This window comes from Taudactylus pleione, unplaced genomic scaffold (assembly GCF_031769625.1).
Source record: "Taudactylus pleione unplaced genomic scaffold, aTauple2 ptg000278l, whole genome shotgun sequence".
Taxonomy (NCBI): Eukaryota; Metazoa; Chordata; class Amphibia; order Anura; family Myobatrachidae; genus Taudactylus; species Taudactylus pleione.
In genome coordinates this window covers 5,114,376-5,135,648 of record NW_028284680.1, presented here as the reverse complement: position 1 = coordinate 5,135,648, position 21,273 = coordinate 5,114,376, and the positions used below count along the sequence as shown (strand labels likewise).

Genomic DNA, 21,273 nt, shown 5'->3' with positions numbered 1-21,273 from the left:
CTGTAAATGATGTACGGAAGATGCGCACCTACTGTAAACGATGTACGGAAGATGCGCCCCTACTGTAAATGGTTTCTGGAAGATGCGCACCTACTGTAAACGATGTACGGAAGATGCGCACCTACTGTAAATGATGTACGGAAGATGCGCCCCTACTGTAAATGGTGTCTGGAAGATGCACGCCTACTGTAAATGATGTACGGAAGATGCGCACCTACTGTAAATAATGTACGGAAGATGCGCACCTACTGTAAATGGTTTCTGGAAGAGGCGCACCTACTGTAAATGATGTACGTAAGATGCGCACCTACTGTAAATGATGTACGGAAGATGCGCACCTACTGTAAATGATGTACGGAAGATGCGCCCCTACTGTAAATGGTGTCTGGAAGATGCACACCTACTGTAAATGATGTACGGAAGATGCGCACCTACTGTAAATAATGTACGAAAAATGCGCACCTACTGTAAATGGTTTCTGGAAGATGCGCACCTACTGTAAACGATGTACGGAAGATGCGCACCTACTGTAAACGATGTACGGAAGATGCGCCCCTACTGTAAATGGTGTCTGGAAGATGCGCACCTACTGTAAATGATGTACGGAAGATGCGCACCTACTGTAAATAATGTACGGAAGATGCGCACCTACTGTAAATGGTTTCTGGAAGAGGCGCACCTACTGTAAATGATGTACGTAAGATGCGCACCTACTGTAAATGATGTACGGAAGATGCGCACCTACTGTAAATGATGTACGGTAGATGCGCCCCTACTGTAAATGGTGTCTGGAAGATGCACACCTACTGTAAATGATGTACGGAAGATGCGCACCTACTGTAAATAATGTACGAAAAATGCGCACCTACTGTAAATGGTGTCTGGAAGAGGCGCACCAACTGTAAATGTACGGAAGTTGCGCACCTACTGTAAACGATGTACGGAAGGTGCGCACCTACTGTAAATGATGTTTGGAAGAGGCGCACCTACTGTAAACGATGTACGGAAGGTGCGCATTTACTGTAAACGATGTACGGAAGGTGCGCACCTATTGTAAATGATGTACGGAAGGTGCGCACCTACTGTAAATGATGTACAGATGGTGCGCACTTACTGTAAACGATGTACGGAAGGTGCGCACTTACTGTAAACGATGTACGGAAGGTGCGCACTTACTGTAAACGATGTACGGAAGATGCGCACCTACTGTAAACGATGTACGGAAGGCGCGCACTTACTGTAAACAATGTCCGGAAGATGCGCACCTACTGTAAACGATGTGCGGAGGGTGCATGCTTACTGTAAACGATGTACGGAGGGTGCGCGCTTACTGTAAATGATGTACGGAAGGTGCGCACCTAGTGTTAATGATGTACGGAAGGTGCGCACCTACTGTAAACGATGTAAGGAAGGTGCGCATTTACTGTAAATGATGTACTGAAGGTGCGCACTTACTGTAAATGATGTACTGAAGGTGCGCACTTACTGTAAATTATGTACAGAAGGTGCGCACTTACCATAAATGATGTACGGATGGTCACGATGGTGATCCGAGGCAGTGTGTACAGACGCAGCACACAGATTACAGATGCAGCCAGGAGGTGGCTATTACCTACAGACACCTGCAGCTGCAGTTACATGTTGTTGGACGCTAGCGCAGAGCGCTTCTGTGCGGCTGAACAATACCGGCCATCTCTGAAACCGGCCCTATATGTATTCTGCCGAGCCGTGTAGCCATTTAGTTTTTTTATTTTCATTTGGGTATCTGTACTGTAAAGTGTATGGAATAACCTATAGCAGGTGGGCATGGTCCCTTCCCAAAAATTTGCCAAAATTTTTTAAAATTGTCCCAAAAGCTTCTCCTATCCCTAAATGTTGCTTCTATGGCATCATGATGCTTACTACGCGGCAATGTCATTAAGTTCTATTTATACGGATATTATTTACCAGAGCCGGCAAAATGTGTACATATACATATATAGGACATAAATAACACAAATAATGAGACATGCTTCAAAATACGGAGCCACATTATAACAAATCTGTCGCAATCCAAGGTCTGTACAGAAGATGCGCACCTACTGTAAACGATGTACGGAAGATGCGCACCTACTGTGAATGATGTACGGAAGATGCGCACCTACTGTAAACGATGTACGGAAGATGCGCACCTACTGTAAATGATGTACGGAAGATGCGCACCTACTGTAAATGATGTACAGAAGATGCGCACCTACTGTAAATGATGTACGGAAGATGCGCACCTACTGTAAACGATGTACGGAAGATACGCACCTACTGTAAATGGTGTCTGGAAGATGCGCATCTACTGTAAATGATGTACGGAAGATGCACACCTACTGTAAATGATGTACGGAAGATGCACACCTACTGTAAATGATGTACGGAAGATACGCACCTACTGTAAATGGTGTCTGGAAGATGCGCACCTACTGTAAATGATGTACGGAAGATGCGCACCTACTGTAAACGATGTACGGAAGATACGCACCTACTGTAAATGGTGTCTGGAAGATGCGCATCTACTGTAAATGATGTACGGAAGATGCACACCTACTGTAAATGATGTACGGAAGATGCACACCTACTGTAAACGATGTACGGAAGATACGCACCTACTGTAAATGGTGTCTGGAAGATGCGCATCTACTGTAAATGATGTACGGAAGATGCGCACCTACTGTAAACGATGTACGGAAGATGCGCACCTATTGTAAATGATGTACGGAAGATGCGCCCCTACTGTAAATGGTTTCTGGAAGAAGCGCACCTACTGTAAACGATGTACGGAAGATGCGCCCCTACTGTAAATGGTTTCTGGAAGATGCGCACCTACTGTAAACGATGTACGGAAGATGCGCACCTACTGTAAATGATGTACGGAAGATGCGCACCTACTGTAAATGGTTTCTGGAAGATGCGCACCTACTGTAAATGGTTTCTGGAAGATGCGCACCTACTGTAAATGGTTTCTGGAAGATGCGCAGCTACTGTAAATGGTTTCTGGAAGATGCGCACCTACTGTAAATGGTTTCTGGAAGAGGCGCACCTACTGTAAATGATGTACGGAAGATGTGCCCCTACTGTAAATGGTTTCTGGAAGATGCGCCCCTACTGTAAATGGTTTCTGGAAGATGCGCACCTACTGTAAACGATGTACGGAAGGTGCGCAACTACTGTAAATAATGTACGGAAGATGCGCACCTACTGTAAATGGTTTCTGGAAGAGGCGCACCTACTGTAAACGATGTACGGAAGATGCGCACCTACTGTAAATAATGTACGGAAGATGCGCACCTACTGTAAATGTTTTCTGGAAGAGGCGCACCTACTGTAAATGATGTATGGAAGATGCGCCCCTACTGTAAATGGTTTCTGGAAGATGCGCACCTACTGAAAATGATGTACGGGAGATGCGCACCTACTGTAAATAATGTACGGAAGATGCGCACCTACTGTAAATGGTTTCTGGAAGATGTGCACCTACTATAAATGTACGGAAGATGCGCACCTACTGTAAACGATGTACGGAAGATGCGCACCTACTGTAAATGATGTACGGAAGATGCGCCCCTACTGTAAATGGTTTCTGGAAGATGCGCACCTACTGTAAACGATGTACGGAAGATGAGCACCTACTGTAAATGATGTACGGAAGATGCGCCCCTACTGTAAATGGTGTCTGGAAGATGCACACCTACTGTAAATGATGTACGAAGATGCGCACCTACTGTAAATAATGTACGGAAGATGCGCACCTACTGTAAATGTTTTCTGGAAGAGGCGCACCTACTGTAAATGATGTACGGAAGATGCGCACCTACTGTAAACGATGTACGGAAGATGCGCCCCTACTGTAAATGGTTTCTGGAAGATGCGCACCTACTGTAAACGATGTACGGAAGATGCGCACCTACTGTAAATGATGTACGGAAGATGCGCCCCTACTGTAAATGGTGTCTGGAAGATGCACGCCTACTGTAAATGATGTACGGAAGATGCGCACCTACTGTAAATAATGTACGGAAGATGCGCACCTACTGTAAATGGTTTCTGGAAGAGGCGCACCTACTGTAAATGATGTACGTAAGATGCGCACCTACTGTAAATGATGTACGGAAGATGCGCACCTACTGTAAATGATGTACGGAAGATGCGCCCCTACTGTAAATGGTGTCTGGAAGATGCACACCTACTGTAAATGATGTACGGAAGATGCGCACCTACTGTAAATAATGTACGAAAAATGCGCACCTACTGTAAATGGTTTCTGGAAGATGCGCACCTACTGTAAACGATGTACGGAAGATGCGCACCTACTGTAAACGATGTACGGAAGATGCGCCCCTACTGTAAATGGTGTCTGGAAGATGCGCACCTACTGTAAATGATGTACGGAAGATGCGCACCTACTGTAAATGGTTTCTGGAAGAGGCGCACCTACTGTAAATAATGTACGGAAGATGCGCACCTACTGTAAATGGTGTCTGGAAGAGGCGCACCAACTGTAAATGTACGGAAGTTGCACACCTACTGTAAACGATGTACGGAAGGTGCGCACCTACTGTACATGATGTTTGGAAGAGGCGCACCTACTGTAAACGATGTACGGAAGGTGCGCATTTACTGTAAACGATGTACGGAAGGTGCGCACCTATTGTAAATGATGTACGGAAGGTGCGCACCTACTGTAAATGATGTACAGATGGTGCGCACTTACTGTAAACGATGTACGGAAGGTGCGCACTTACTGTAAACGATGTACGGAAGGTGCGCACTTACTGTAAACGATGTACGGAAGATGCGCACCTACTGTAAACGATGTACGGAAGGCGCGCACTTACTGTAAACAATGTCCGGAAGATGCGCACCTACTGTAAACGATGTGCGGAGGGTGCATGCTTACTGTAAACGATGTACGGAGGGTGCGCGCTTACTGTAAATGATGTACGGAAGGTGCGCACCTAGTGTTAATGATGTACGGAAGGTGCGCACCTACTGTAAACGATGTAAGGAAGGTGCGCATTTACTGTAAATGATGTACTGAAGGTGCGCACTTACTGTAAATGATGTACTGAAGGTGCGCACTTACTGTAAATTATGTACAGAAGGTGCGCACTTACCATAAATGATGTACGGATGGTCACGATGGTGATCCGAGGCAGTGTGTACAGACGCAGCACACAGATTACAGATGCAGCCAGGAGGTGGCTATTACCTACAGACACCTGCAGCTGCAGTTACATGTTGTTGGACGCTAGCGCAGAGCGCTTCTGTGCGGCTGAACAATACCGGCCATCTCTGAAACCGGCCCTATATGTATTCTGCCGAGCCGTGTAGCCATTTAGTTTTTTTATTTTCATTTGGGTATCTGTACTGTAAAGTGTATGGAATAACCTATAGCAGGTGGGCATGGTCCCTTCCCAAAAATTTGCCAAAATTTTTTAAAATTGTCCCAAAAGCTTCTCCTATCCCTAAATGTTGCTTCTATGGCATCATGATGCTTACTACGCGGCAATGTCATTAAGTTCTATTTATACGGATATTATTTACCAGAGCCAGCAAAATGTGTACACCAAACCCTCTGTAATGGGTCACACATAACACTACTGGGCAGCTATAGCCCTATATGTACCCAGACCATTAATCTGACCCAAATCTCGCCCACAACTCCGTACTTCTCCTGAATTCCAGCTCTCGGAGACGGGCGAGTGCTCTCTATGCGGCAGATGACATTGTCAATTCCCAATTACTGCCCGTGCCGGAAATCTCTCTACATAATGGATTCTTTGTAGCAGAGCGATATCAGTTGATGGATCTCACAATAACATATTACTACCCACATACGGTTACACTGTCTGTTCCTCCAGCCGTACAGCACCCATAAAGGTCACGTATGAGCTGGGGGTCCCGGTTCTGCTCCACAATATTAGCATTGCATGATGACATTTCTCTGGATGCACCGATGAATAATAATCATGGTGGGGAGGTATTGTAAGGCGATAAGGAGGAACACACTGGTGTAAATACCCCATAACGGAACAGATGGGGGAAGGATTTCATTCAGTGACCTTACTTAACCCAGGCAGGAAAATACGTGTCTGGAATGAGGACGGGAAAGTGTTGGGCGCCGGGGAAAAGCGATCAGATTTAAATCTGCCAGACATCATCCGGTGTATTAATCCGTCCTCCATCGAAGGGACTGTGCAGAGGTCAAGCCACGCAAACAGCCCCATCTCCTGTATTCTCTGCAAGGACAGAGACTTCCTAGGGTAACCACATCAATGCACAATGATGGACCAAATCAAACAGAACAATAAGTAATAATTAGAATATTATCCGACAAGAATGACTCCATAAACAGCTTCCAGCTCCACTTCTGGAGAGAGAACAAAAATCCATAACCTCCCAAATTATTAATGGTGAGTAATGAGCCCAGGGGGTATTTAAGGCACGGCCGTCCACCCCACCTGTCACTAGTTGGATAGTTAAAATCTCGGAGCTGTCAATTATGGCTGATGAATTCCACGCAGGAGGGTTACTACGGAAACCAGCACGCGAGGCGCTCAAAAATGGGCAATTTGTCAGGAACATATCAAAACGACGGGATAATACGGTGCAATAAATACTTCCACGCTAAAACCCTGAGCCCAGTGATCTCACGCTCTACCAAGTGCCTATAGAAAGTGACAGCTCAGAACACGTACACCATGTCTGTATTATATATTATGTATATATGTTGTAGGGATGAGCAGCCCAGTTTGCTGGCAGATTTATATTGAGCTCGGTTCTATTTTCTCTTGTTGTCGCACTAAGCACGTCCCCGGTGCGCTACCAATCATGGCCGTTATCACCGGTCCTTTCTGTCAGCGCACCCCAGGTCCCCGGGTCACTGCGTGAGACTGTTTTCTGTCACTCGCAAAGTCGTCTCATTTCTCAGTTTCGTCGATCGGCTTTATACGGGTTATTTTTTGTACTTTTTAAATGGAAGTGGCTGTGTATTTAATGCAGTTGTTTCACTGTAAGGTGCTACGGACACTTAATGGTGCCATATAAATAAAGGATAATAAAAAGGGACAGTTGTATAGACATTTTCTTACATGTACCATTTGTAATGCGTTTATGATGCCAGCGGTCGCTATGCTGACCACTGGCATCTCCACTACAGAATCCCCGCGAGGGTTAATTAACCTACGCCGGGAGACCGGCGCCTGGCATCCCGGTCGAAGGGATGCCGGGCGCCGAGCGCGGACAGCCGCGGGGGGGGAGAGGGTTAGGTTTAGGGTTCCGGGGTTGGGACTTAGGGTTAGGCACCCCCCCCGGAGGTTAGGGTTAGGTTAGGGGGAGGGAGGGTTAGGGGGTAGATTAGGTTAGATAATACTTACCTTTCAGACGATCGGGATTTCCTTCCACGTCGGGCTGGCGCTGCCGGGTTTTGAACCATGCGGCTGGCGGTGTAACATATGTATTCCGTACATTTGATCAATTCTTTATTACAGATGTGTCCTCATGCACTATCGGTGCAGTAACGCCAAACAGCCCCTCTCAGCGTGTCCGGTACCATTCGTCTCTGCTTGTGGCGAGAGGCTTTAGAAAATGCGTCTTGGTCTCAATCGTTGGCTGATTGGGGGGGAAGGAAGGGGGGGCTCCCAGGGTCAGAAACACCCTCTGTAACACATAGCCACAGTGTCAAACTTGCCGTGATGCTACAGCTTGTACATCAGTGTGTGACTGACACCCCTTTTACACTAATGTCCCACATCTGACCCAGGATTTGGCCCAGGTCAGACACAGGACACACCACAGCACCAATCCTAGTTATTCCCGGATCAGCGCCGTTCACACTGTACTCGTGTGCAGAGCCGGCACTTAGAGATGACATCATCTACTTGTGCCGGAATGCGGCTCTCCACTGGCTGTTATCGGGTCCCTGGTCGGATGTCCTGGGTTACCCATTTACACTGAGCCTTACTCGGGTCCTTCCCGGAAAAAACCCTGCAGGCTAGCAGTATAGGTTCCCCGTTTGACTGGACCCCGGTGGAAGTTTCCACTGACTAAAATCCAGGGCTGATGCGCGTTCAGATGCAATAACCCGGGATTTTCAGGTCAGTGGAAAAGGGGTTTGAGGTTGAATCTGTATACAAAGCGCTACGATGCAATGGCCGCGGCTTTTTTTTCACGCCAAGTTCCGTTAATCTTTATTTACAGAGTCGCATACCGATATGTAAGTGTTGCATATCAAATTAATCGGTGCGGTCTCCTGGTGCGTCCTAGTCACATTGCATTGCAAGTAAGACACATTTTCGCGAAAAAGACTCTTGGCGCATGGGACCAAGCGTCTTGTGCCGCATAGCGTACTGAGGCTAGGTTTAGGAGGACACATCTGTATTTATGAGGTTCTTATAGGATTCACATTTTAAAAATAGTCAGTTTTGTTTGGAATTGTGATTATAATCTAGCGTCATGGTAGCAGAACGTTCTGCGTTCGGCTAAACACTTCGTAGGAAGAAGAAATGGAGTCTGTAGAGCAACCAATCAGAAGCTTCTGTTTATCAGACACTGCAGGATAGCACTAACACAAAGTGACCAGCCAATCACTGAGCTCCTAATAGCCACCCATCACGCCAACTAGTCAGTGACGGACATGGCGGGCGTCCTTTATCTGTATGGCGACCTCCTGATAATAACCTGCGGGACCAAGAACCTGGACGAGGGGACCAGCTGGATGTAAATGCAGGGAATACATAATCACACGAGTCAGTTAGATGTCATCTCCTGCTAATACACATAACCAAGGTCTATGGAGAGTCTTCCGCGCCTACTCACCAGTGTAGAGCCGGTCGCTTCCTGCGGCCTCAGACTGAGACATGCCAAGGCAGAAACTGTCCACCGCCACGGCGAGGGCTTTGGCGAAGTTTGCATCCATTAGGAAAGATCCGTCAGAAGAGCTGACCATGCTGCATCTGGCGCTGGTGTAGTTGTCTTCTGACACTGAGCCCCAGCCGTTGATCAGAGAACCGGCCATGGAGCTCTCGTACTCACTGATACTAGAGGTTGGAGTCTCGCAGTACTTGCGGTAGGACTTCAATGAGCTGACTTCTCCCAGCTCCAGGTCATCGTCTTCATCCACCGGATCGCCTTCTACCAGGTCTGATGGCAACGGGCTGCATATGTAGCCGTAGGAGTGATTGGAGATGAATGACCTGGGAAGGGTCCCATCACTTTCAGAAGGATGCCTGAAGTGCAAAGGAATTCTACAGTAAATATCTCCTTTACAATTTATATACTTACAAGAAAAAAAAATCACAAAAATGTTCATTAGTAACATAATAGGAAAGAATTACATTATAGTTACTAGTTGTAATTTCACATATCCTACAGATGTCACTGTTGCTATTGCTGCCTATAGAGATATTAGTGATGTCAGCAGAGGTATTAGTGATGTCAGCAGAGGTTTTAGTGCGGTCAGCAGAGGTTTTAGTGCGGTCGAAAGAGGTATTAGTGCGGTCGAAAGAGGTATTAGTGCGGTCAGCAGAGGTATTAGTGCTGTCAGAAGAGGTATTAGTGCGGTAAGCAGAGCTATTAGTGCGGTAAGCAGAGGTATTAGTGCTGTCAGCAGAGGTTTTAGTGCTGTCAGCAGAGGTATTAGTGATGTCAGCAGAGGTTTTAGTGCGGTCAGCAGAGGTTTTAGTGCAGTCAGCAGAGGTTTTAGTGCAGTCAGCAGAGGTTTTAGTGCGGTCAAAAGAGGTATTAGTGCAGTCGAAAGAGGTATTAGTGCGGTCGAAAGAGGTATTAGTGCCATCAGCAGAGGTATTAGTGCTGTCAGCAGAGGTATTGGTGCGATCGAAAGAGGTATTAGTGCTGTCAGCAGAGGTATTAGTGATGTCAGCAGAGGTATTAGTGATGTCAGCAGAGGTTTTAGTGCGGTCAGCAGAGGTTTTAGTGCAGTCAGCAGAGGTTTTAGTGCGGTCAAAAGAGGTATTAGTGCAGTCAAAAGAGGTATTAGTGCGGTCGAAAGAGGTATTAGTGCGGTCAGCAGAGGTTTTAGTGCTGTCAGCAGAGGTATTAGTGATGTCAGCAGAGGTTTTAGTGCGGACAGCAGAAGTTTTAGTGCGGACAGCAGAGGTATTAGTGCAGTCAAAAGAGGTATTAGTGCGGTCAGCAGAGGTATTAGTGCGGTCAGCAGAGGTATTAGTGCTGTCAGCAGAGGTATTAGTGATGTCAGCAGAGGTTTTAGTGCGGTCAGCAGAGGTTTTAGTGCAGTCAGCAGAGGTTTTAGTGCGGTCAGCAGAGGTATTAGTGCGGTCAAAAGAGGTATTAGTGCGGTCAGCAGAGGTTTTAGTGCTGTCAGCAGAGGTATTAGTGATGTCAGCAGAGGTATTAGTGCGGACAGCAGAAGTTTTAGTGCGGACAGCAGAAGTTTTAGTGCGGTCGAAAGAGGTATTAGTGCGGTCAGCAGAAGTATTAGTGATGGCAGCAGAGGTTTTAGTGCGGTCAGCAGAAGTTTTAGTGCGGTCAGCAGAGGTATTAGTGCGGTCAAAAGAGGTATTAGTGTTGTCAGCAGAGGTATTAGTGCTGTCAGCAGAGGTATTAGTGCTGTCAGCAGAGGTATTAGTGATGTCAGCAGAGGTTTTAGTGATGTCAGCAGAGGTTTTAGTGTGGTCAGCAGAGGTATTAGTGATGTCAGCAGAGGTATTAGTGCGGTCAGCAGAGGTATTAGTGCGGTCAGCAGAGGTATTAGAGCGGTCAGCAGAGGTATTAGTGCTGTCAGGAGAGGTATTAGTGCGGTCAGCAGAGGTACTAGTGCGGTCAGCAGAGGTACTAGTGCGGTCAGCAGAGGTACTAGTGCGGTCAGCAGAGATATTAGTGCGGTCAGCAGAGGTATTAGTGCTGTCATCAGAGGTATTAGTGCGGTCATCAGAGGTATTAGTGCAGTCAGCAGAGGTATTAGTGCGGTCAGCAGAGGTATTAGTGCGGTCAGCAGAGGTATTAGTGCGGTCAGCAGAGGTATTAGTGCGGTCAGCAGAGGTATTAATGCGGTCAGCAGAGGTATTAGTGCGGTCAGCAGAGGTATTAGTGCGGTCAGCAGAGGTATTAGTGCGGTCAGCAGAGGTATTAGTGCGGTCAGCAGACAGTTCTCCATGCTACGGTTTTATTTTTGCTGTTTGGAGGGTAGGAGGTAAGTTTACTAAAATGCGGTTTTACACAAGTGGAGCTGTAGCACAGAGCAACCAATTAGATCCCAGCTAACATTCATCTGCTACATTCTAGAACAGTGATAGGCTGCCCCATTCACTTCAGGGGGCCGCACTGCTTGGCCCTCTAATCTTCAAAAGGGGCCGCACATTACCTGTAATCTCTACAGCGCTACAAAGTAATATATTTCATCTATGAGAGAGAGACCGATCTGTAGTAAGATACCGGCAGGCCATGTACTGTAAGTAGGCGTTCCCAGCTAGAACAGACAGGCATGACAGCAAGCAGGAAGCAGTTGGGGGATGCAAGTGGGGGCTCGGAGGGCCACCTGTTACCTGGTCTAGAAAATAATAGCTAGCATCTAATTGGGTGCTTTGGACAATGCCTCCACATTTGTATACCTACACTTTAGTAAATGTACACCTAAAGCTGGGTACACATTAGATGACAAGTGTACCCAGTGATGCGACGGGCGACCGCACGGGCGATGGGCCGACATAACAGGCGGACGGACGATCCGTGCCCGACATGACGGCATTGTGACCGCCGGCATCATAAACCTATACCGGGGTCAGCAGCACAAAACAAGGGAAAAGTGACTTACAGTACAGAACATTGCAGGACATGGACATTGTATAAGCATTGCTGCACCGCAGTCGTAGTACCCAAATCAACAGCAGGGTGGCAGAATCCAAGAGGTAGTTGTCACTGTAGGCAGTGGGGAGGAAATTATGGTATAAGCTAGAGAAGGAAAAGCACATGAGGGAAGAAGGACCCTGCTCGTGAGAGCTTACACTCTATAGGTGAGGGGCAGACAGTCAGGGGTGGCACACAGGGAGCGAGGAAGATTGCTGCAGACCAAGGGCCTGATTCAGAGCCGCTCGTAAGCGGCCGCTCGTTCGTTCCGAGCGATGTTTGCCCAACTGCGCATGAGTACGGATTTTAAGTCAGTGCGGCTGAAAATCTTTTGTTCGGTAAATAGCGAATGCCTGCTAATATGAGTGACAGGAGGAGGCGTATGTGGGTGGTAACAGGGGAAGGTGCTTGAAAACGGGGAGTGGAGATCCGAACGCAGGCGTGCTTAAAAGTAAAAACGGGCGTTTTATGGGTGTGCATAATTAATACAGCAGCGTCATTGACCACGTCACTTGGTTTTTTTATAGCCAGAACTGCTCGCAAAATAGTGGTAGGAAAAACCATCCACAAGAATAGCGAGCAGTTCATACGCTGGTCGACGTACTTGATTAATCTAATAAATAGCGGACATGACGTAGGATGCGAGCGGCCAGGGGGCGTAGTTATCCAAAAAACGACCGCAAGTTTGGTTCGCTCGTTCAGACCTAGAGGCGTGAACAGACCGCAAAGAGCGAACGGTTCATTTGAATAGCCACCCCCTTTTCCTGAACGACCGTCCGCAAATAGCGTCCGGCTCTGAATCAGGCCCGAAGTACGACCCTTCACGGCAACGGTATTCCCTATCGGCAGCGGCCTCTCATCAGGGTAATACGCCTGGCTGCACTGCTGCAAATAAATACACGCTTACTGTACTCTCCCTATGTGAGAAACCCCAGCCTGTCCCACACCGTTCAGGCCAGGCAGGTGTAAGTGTCATGCCAATCTGCACATGCGTGTGCTCGCTGGATAGGTATGCCCAGGCATACCTCACACAAGATACACCCCTCCCCCATGTTCCCGAGGCACAATTAGGTCATTAATATGGTTCCAATGCTAATTCCCATTACCCGAGACCCCGGAGCACTTACTGTACGGGCATTTAATTTTTTTAAATGATTCTTACATTTCTTCAGAAACATATTTAAAAACATTAAATCACTGTGTTTACTGCAACCTCGATAGTGCTATAATAAACAGTTATTTGATTTTTGAAGTTAAGTTGTGGCATAAGTGTCATGGTTAGAGCATAGGTTTCATGGTTAGAGAATAGGTGTCATGGTTAGAGCATAAGTGTCATGGTTAGAGCATAGGTTTCATGGTTAGAGAATAGGTGTCATGGTTAGAGCATAAGTGTCATGGTTAGAGCATAGGTGTCATGGTTAGAGCATAGGTGTCATGGTTAGAGCATAGGTGTCATGGTTAGAGCATAGATGTCATGGTTAGAGAATAGGTGTCATGGTTAGAGCATAAGTGTCATGGTTAGAGCATAAGTGTCATGGTTAGAGCATAGGTGTCATGGTTAGAGCATAGGTGTCATGGTTAGAGAATAGGTGTCATGCTTAGAGCATAAGTTTAATGTTTAGAGCATAGGTGTCATGGTTAGAGCATAGGTGTCATGGTTAGAGCATAGGTGTCATGGTTAGAGCATAGGTGTCATGGTTAGAGCATAAGTGTCATGGTTAGAGCATAGGTGTCATGGTTAGAGCATAGGTGTCATGGTTAGAGCATAAGTGTCATGGTTAGACCATAAGTGTCATGGTTACAGCATAGGTGACACATTCGGTTGTATGTCATGAGCCATTTCGAAAAACCTAGCAATGCCAATTCCAATATGGTGGTCCCAGCAAAGCATGGCGGTATCCACAGAATGCAATTATACAAATAGTCATGTCATCACTGCCAGTCTTACCAATCATTATATGCCCCAGGTCATCACCGCCAGTCTTACCAATCATTATATGCCCCAGGTCATCACCGCCGGTCTTACCGATCATTATATGCCCCAGGTCATCACCGCCAGTATTACCAATCATTATATACCCCAGGTCATCACCGTCAGTCTTATCAATCATTATATGCCCCAGGTCATCACCGCCAGTCTTACCAATCATTATATGCCCCAGGATTACCGATCATTATATACCCCAGGTCATCACCGTCAGTCTTACCAATCATTATATACCCCAGGTCATCACCGCCAGTATTACCGAACACTATATACCCCAATCATTATATGCCCCAGTATTACCGATCATTATATGCTGCCATTATAGGCCCCAGTATTACCGATCATTATATACCCCAGGTTATCACCGCCAGTCTTACCAATCATTATATGCCCCAGGTCATCACCGCCAGACTTACCAATCATTATATGCCCCAGGATCACCGATCATTATATACCCCAGGTCATCACCACCAGTCTTACCAATCATTATATGCCCCAGGATTACCGATCATTATATGCCGCCAGTATTACCGATCATTATATACCCCAGGTCATCACTACCAGTCTTACCAATCATTATATACCCAAGGTCATCACCGCCAGTATTGCCGAACATTATATACCCCAATCATTATATGCCCCAGTATTACCGATCATTATATGCCGCCATTATATGCCCCAGTATTACCAATCATTATATGCCGCCAGTATTACCGATCATTATATACCCCAGGTCATCACCGCCAGTCTTACCAATCATTATATACCCCAGGTCATCACCGCCAGTATTACCGAACATTATATACCCCAATCATTATATGCCCCAGTATTACCGATTATTATATGCTGCCATTATATGCCCCAGTATTACCGATCATTATATGCCGCCAGTATTATCGATCATTATATACCCCAGGTCATCACCGCCAGTATTACCGAACATTATATACCCCATGTCATCACCGGCGGTATTACTGATCATTATATAGCCCAGGTCATCACCGCCAGTCTTACCAATCATTATATGCCCCAGGTCATCACCGCCAGTATTACCAATCATTATATACCCCAAGTCATCACCGCCAGTCTTACCAATCATTATATGCCCCAGGTCATCACCGCCAGTCTTACTGATCATTATATACTCCAGGTCATCACCGCCAGTCTTACCAATCATTATATACCCCAGGTCATCACGGCCAGTCTTACCAATCATTATATGCCCCAGGATTACCGATCATTATATACCCCAGGTCATCACCGCCAGTCTTACCAATCATTATATGCCCCAGGATTACCGATCATTATATGCCGCCAGTATTACCGATCATTATATACCCCAGGTCATCACCGCCAGTCTTACCAATCATTATATACCCCAGGTCATCACCGTCAGTATTGCCGAACATTATATACCCCAATCATTATATGCCCCAGTATTACCGTTCATTATATGCCGCCATTATATGCCCCAGTATTACCGATCATTATATGCCGCCAGTATTACCGATCATTATATACCCCAAGTCATCACCGCCAGTCTTACCAATCATTATATACCCCAGGTCATCACCACCAGTATTACCGAACATTATATACCCCAATCATTATATGCCCCAGTATTACCGATCATTATATGCCGCCATTATATGCCCCAGTATTACCGATCATTATATACCCCAGGTCATCACCGCCAGTCTTACCAATCATTATATGCCCCAGGATTACCGATCATTATATACCCCTGGTCATCACCGCCAGTCTTACCAATCATTATATGCCCCAGGATTACCGTTCATTATATGCCGCCATTATATGCCCCAGTATTACCGATCATTATATGCCGCCAGTATTACCGATCATTATATACCCCAGGTCATCACCGCCAGTCTTACCAATCATTATATACCCCAGGTCATCACCACCAGTATTACCGAACATTATATACCCCAATCATTATATGCCCCATTATTACCGATCATTATATGCCGCCATTATATGCCCCAGTATTACTGATCATTATATACCCCAGGTCATCACCGCCAGTCTTACCAATCATTATATACCCAAGGTCTTCACCACCAGTCTTACAGATCATTATATACCCCAGGTCATCACCGCCAGTCTCACCAATCATTATATATCCCAGGTCATCACCACCAGTTTATACTTCAGGTCATCACCGCCAGTCTTACCGATCATTATATTCCCCAGGTCATCACGACCAGTCTTACCAATCATTATATACCCCAGGTCATCACCGCCAGTATTACCGAACATTATATACCCCAGGTCATCACTGCCAGTATTATTGATCATTATATACCCCAGGTCATCACCGCCAGTCTTACCGATCATTATATACCCCAGGTCATCACAACCAGTTTATACTTCAGGTCATCACCGCTAGTCTTACCAATCATTATATACCCCAGGTCATCACCGCCAGTCTTACCAATCATTATATACCCCAGGTCATCACCGCCAGTCTTACCAATCATTATATACCCCAGGTCATCACCGCCAGTCTCACCAATCATCTTATACCTCAGGTCATCACCCCAGTCTCATCGATCATTAAATACCCCAAGTCATCACCATCAGTCTCATCAATCATCTTATACACCAGGTCATCACCGCCAGTCTCACTAATCATTATATACCCCAGGTCATCACCGCCAGTCTTACCAATCATCTTATACCCCAGATCATCACCGCCAGTCTCACCAATCATCTTATACACCAGGTCATCACCGCCAGTCTTACAAATCATCTTATACCCTAGGTCATCACCGCCAGTCTCAACAATCATCTTATACCCTAGGTCATCACCGCCAGTCTCACCAATCATCTTATACCCCAGATCATCACCGCCAGTCTTACCAATCATCTTATACCCCAGGTCATCACCGCCAGTCTCATCGATCACTAAATACCCTAGCTCATCACCGCCAGTCTCACAAATCATCGTATACCCCAGGTCATCACCACCAGTCTCACCAATCATCTTATACCCCAGATCATCACCGCCAGTCTTACCAATCATCTTATACCCCAGGTCATCACCGCCAATCTCATCGATCATTAAATACCCTAGGTCATCACCGCCAGTCTCACAAATCATCTTATACCCCAGGTCATCACCGCCAGTCTCACAAATCATCTTATACCCAAGGTGATCACTGCCAGTCTCATCGATCATTATATACCCCAGGTCATCACCGCCAGTCTTACAAATCATCTTATACCCTAGGTCATCACCGCCAGTCTCAACAATCATCTTATACCCTAGGTCATCACCGCCAGTCTCAACAATCATCTTATACCCTAGGTCATCACCGCCAGTCTTACCAATCATCTTATACCCTAGGTCATCACCGCCAGTCTCAAGAATCATCTTATACCCTAGGTCATCACCGCCAGTCTCACAAATCATCTTATACCCCAGGTCATCACCGCCAATCTCATTGATCATTAAATACCCTAGGTCATCACCGCCAGTCTCACAAATCATCTTATACCCCAGGTCATCACCGCCAGTCTCACAAATCATCTTTTACCCAAGGTCATCACCGCCAGTCTTACCAATCATCTTATACCCCAGGTGATCACTGCCAGTCTCATCGATCATCTTATACCCCAGGTCATCACCGCCAGTCTTACCAATCATCTTATACCCTAGGTCATCACTGCCAGTCTTACCAATCATCTTATACCCTAGGTCATCACCGCCAGTCTTACCAATCATCTTATACCCTAGGTCATCACCGCCAGTCTTAAGAATCATCTTATACCCTAGCTGTGGTTATGACATTCTCCTAGCTTGCACCCGTGTTTAGTTGAGAATACGCAGCTGTGAATTTGCTGGCTCACCAGCATGTCATGGAAGAATTACATTGGCTGACGGATGGCACTATAACTTGGAAATGACCATCAGATGAGCACCTCCGCTGTGTGCCCAGTCTGCACTATAGTAATCGCTCTACAATCAATACATTTCCAGTAAATTTCCCCATGTGACGTTATGCTTGTCATTGATTGAGTATACAAAGTCACCTAAATCGTGAGGACGGTGGAAAGTGCCAAGCCAGCGAAGTGACAGCTAATGGTGAGGAGTAATCATTTCTACAATGACCTGCGAGACCTCTGCAATAATGTGCGGCATGAATTAACTTCTGGCACTGCCACAGGGATAGCTCAGCACTGCTGTGAGCTATGGGCATTATTTTATGGCACCAGAAGCACAACCAGCTTTTACAGAACAAAATCCCTACATGAATCATCACTGAAGGTCTGAGTAGGTGCGTTCTGCTGGAGAACAATACGAGCTGCTTATTGATTGTCATATATTATTTGTGACACAGACCGATGATTGAGGATTTAAATTCCAAAACTAGTGCTTAGTGCTTTAAACATAATGTGCATTTATGAAAACAAGTTAGTGAACCCTTTTAATTCCTATCCCCTGTGGTTATTGATTCTGGCTGCCAGGTTGTGCGTATTCGGGGTAAGTGCTCTTGTTTGTAGAAAATTAACAGACAGGATTTTCCCAAATAAATGATAAATCAAATGCAAGACACAAAATGAACTCACAGCAAACGTTAGCTCAGTATGTCACTCAGCAAAGCGATAGATGTGATGACAGCGATCATCCGACACAGGATCCGGGACAATTATCAAGGCAGAAACATTTCAGTAATTAGGAGCTGTTCCCTATAAAATGTGTCCTCAGCTCACTTCTTCAAGAGCTACAGTGTAAGTAACACACATCACATTCACATGTTTCCTGAGGGTGAGAGACACACACACGGACAGAGAGAGTCAGAGAGACACCGAGAGGGACAGAAAGAGAGACACACACGGACAGAGAGAGTGAGAGATACACAGAGAGGGACAGAGAAAGAAAGACACAGAGAGGTATAGAGAGAGGGAAACACACACACGGACTGAGAGAGACACAGAGAGGGACAGAGAAAGAGAAACACACACACACGGACTGAGAGAGACACCGAGAGGGACAGAAAGAGAGACACACACATGGACAGAGAGAGTGAGAGAGACACAGAGAGGGACAGAAAGAGATACACACACGGATAGAGAGAGTGAGAGAGACACAGAGAGGGACAGAGATAGAAAGACACAGAGAGGTATAGAGAGAGGGAGACACACACACGGACTGAGAGAGTCAGAGAGACACGGAGAGGGACAGAAGAGAGACACACACACGGACAGAGAGAGTGAGAGAGACACAGAGGGACAGAAAGAGATACACACACGGACAGAGAGAGTGAGAGAGACACAGAGAGGGACAGAAAGAGACACACACACGGACAGAGAGTGAGAGATACACAGAGAGGGACAGAGAAAGAAAGACACAGAGAGGTATAGAGAGAGGGAAACACACACGGACTGAGAGAGACACAGAGAGGGACAGAGAAAGAGAAACACACACACACGGACTGAGAGAGATACAGAGAGGGACAGAGAAAGAGAGATACATACACACGGACAGAGAGAGACAGACACACAGAGGGGGACAGAGCAAGAAAGATACAGAGAGGTATAGAGAGAGGGAGACACACACATGGACTGAGAGAGACACAGATAGGGACAAAGAAAAAGAGACACATACACACGGACAGAGAGAGAGAGACACACAGTGGGGGACAGAGAAAGAAAGACACAGAGAGGTAGACACACACACGGACTGAGAGAGACAGATAGGAACAGAAGAGAAACACAAAGAGGTATAGAGAGAGAGAGAGACACACACTCACACGTACTGAGAGAGGCACAGAGAGGGACAGAGAAAGAGAGACACAGAGAGGTATAGGGAGTGCGAGACACACACACACACATACTGATAGAGACAGAGAAAGAGACACAGAGAGGTATAGAGAGAGGGAAAGAGACACACACACAGGGCCTCATTCTGAGGTACACGCTATTGCAGCCGCGACTGCGTCTTTCTGCTAATGCAGCAGCTGATGATATTTCATACAGAAACGTCCACTGGCTGCGTCACTAATTTCCCGCTGTGTGCATTAAAACGCACCATTGGAGGCATCAATCTCAGATTGCACAATCCCTATGGCAGGTGTCATTTCTCCATCTGAACATGGCCGCTGGGGTCAGTGCAACTGCATCTTCAGGATGCATACTTTGACTGCGACACGCTCACGCCTGACTAGCCGCTCCTGTTACCACCCAGAAACTCCCATCAGCATTCTCTCTCTCTGTCCAAATTTGTTCTGTGTCTGAAGAGAGGGAGAAAGAAGGCGGAAGAGAGGGAGAAACAAGACGGAAGAGGGAGAAAGAAGGCGGCATAGAGGGAGGAAGAAGGTGGCAGAGAGGGAGAAAAAAGGCAGCAGAGAGGGAGAAAAAAGGTGGAAGAGAGGGAGAAACAAGGCGGCAGAGAGGGAGAAACAAGGCGGAAGAGAGGGAGAAACAAGGCGGAAGAGAGGGAGAAAGAAGGTGGAAGAGAGGGAGAAAGAAGGCGGAAGAGAGGGAGAAACAAGGCGGAAGAGAGGGAGAAGGAAGGTGGAAGAGAGGGAGAAAGAAGGAGGTAGAGAGGGAGAAAGAAGGCGGAAGAGAGGGAGAAAGAAGGCGGAAGAGAGGGAAAAAAAAGACGGAAGAGAGGTAGAAGAAGGCGGAAGAGAGGGAGAAAGAAGGCGGCAGAGAGGGAGAAGGAAGGCGGAAGAAAGGGAGAAGAAGGCAGAAGAGAGGGAGAAATAAGGTGGAAGAGAAGGGAGGAAGAAGGCGGCAGAGAGGGAGAAGAAGGCGGAAGAGAGGGAGAAAGAAGGTGGCAGAGAGGGAGAAAGAAGGTGGCAGAGAGGGAGAAAGAAGGTGGAAGAGAGGGAGAAAGAAGGCGGCAGAGAGGGAGAAAGAAGGCGGCAGAGAGGGAGAAGGAAGGCGGAAGAGAGGTAGAAGAAGGCGGAAGAGAGGGAGAAAGGAGGTGGAAGAGAGGTAGAAGAAGGCGGAAGAGAGGGAGAAAGTAGGCGGCAAAGAGGGAGAAAGAAGGCGGAAGAGAGGGAGAAGAAGGCAGAAGAGAGGGACAAATAAGGTGGAAGAGAGGGAGGAAGAAGGCGGCAGAGAGGGAGAAGAAGGCGGAAGAGAGGGAAAAAAAAGGCGCAAGAGAGGGAGAAGAAGGCGGAAGAGAGGGAGAAGAAGGCGGAAGAGAGGGAGGAAGAAGGTGGCAGAGAGGGAGAAGAAGGCGGAAGAGAGGGAAAAAAAAGGTGTGAGAGAGGGAGAAGAAGGTGGAAGAGAGGGTAAAAAAAAGGAAGAAGAGAGGGAGGAAGAAGTCGGAATAGAGGGAGAAGAAGGCGGAAGCGAGGGAGAAAAGGCAGAAGAGAGGGAGGAAGAAGGCGTTAGAGAGGGAGAAGAAGGCGGTAGAGAGGGAGAAAGAAGGCGGTAGAGAGGGAGAAGAAGGTGGA

At 46.8% G+C, this 21,273-nt stretch overlaps 1 protein-coding gene across 3 annotated transcripts in view; it reads right to left on the bottom strand.

Moving 5' to 3' along the window:
• ROBO4 (roundabout guidance receptor 4) overlaps window positions 1-21,273 on the bottom strand; it is a 389,036-nt gene that overhangs the window by 69,744 nt on the left and 298,019 nt on the right. For all 3 annotated transcript variants that reach the window (XM_088481797.1, XM_088481796.1, XM_088481795.1), the window contains one exon: window positions 8,848-9,257. In XM_088481797.1, coding sequence (XP_088337923.1) covers window positions 8,848-9,257 — 410 coding nt within the window. The remainder of the gene's footprint in view (window positions 1-8,847; window positions 9,258-21,273) is intronic.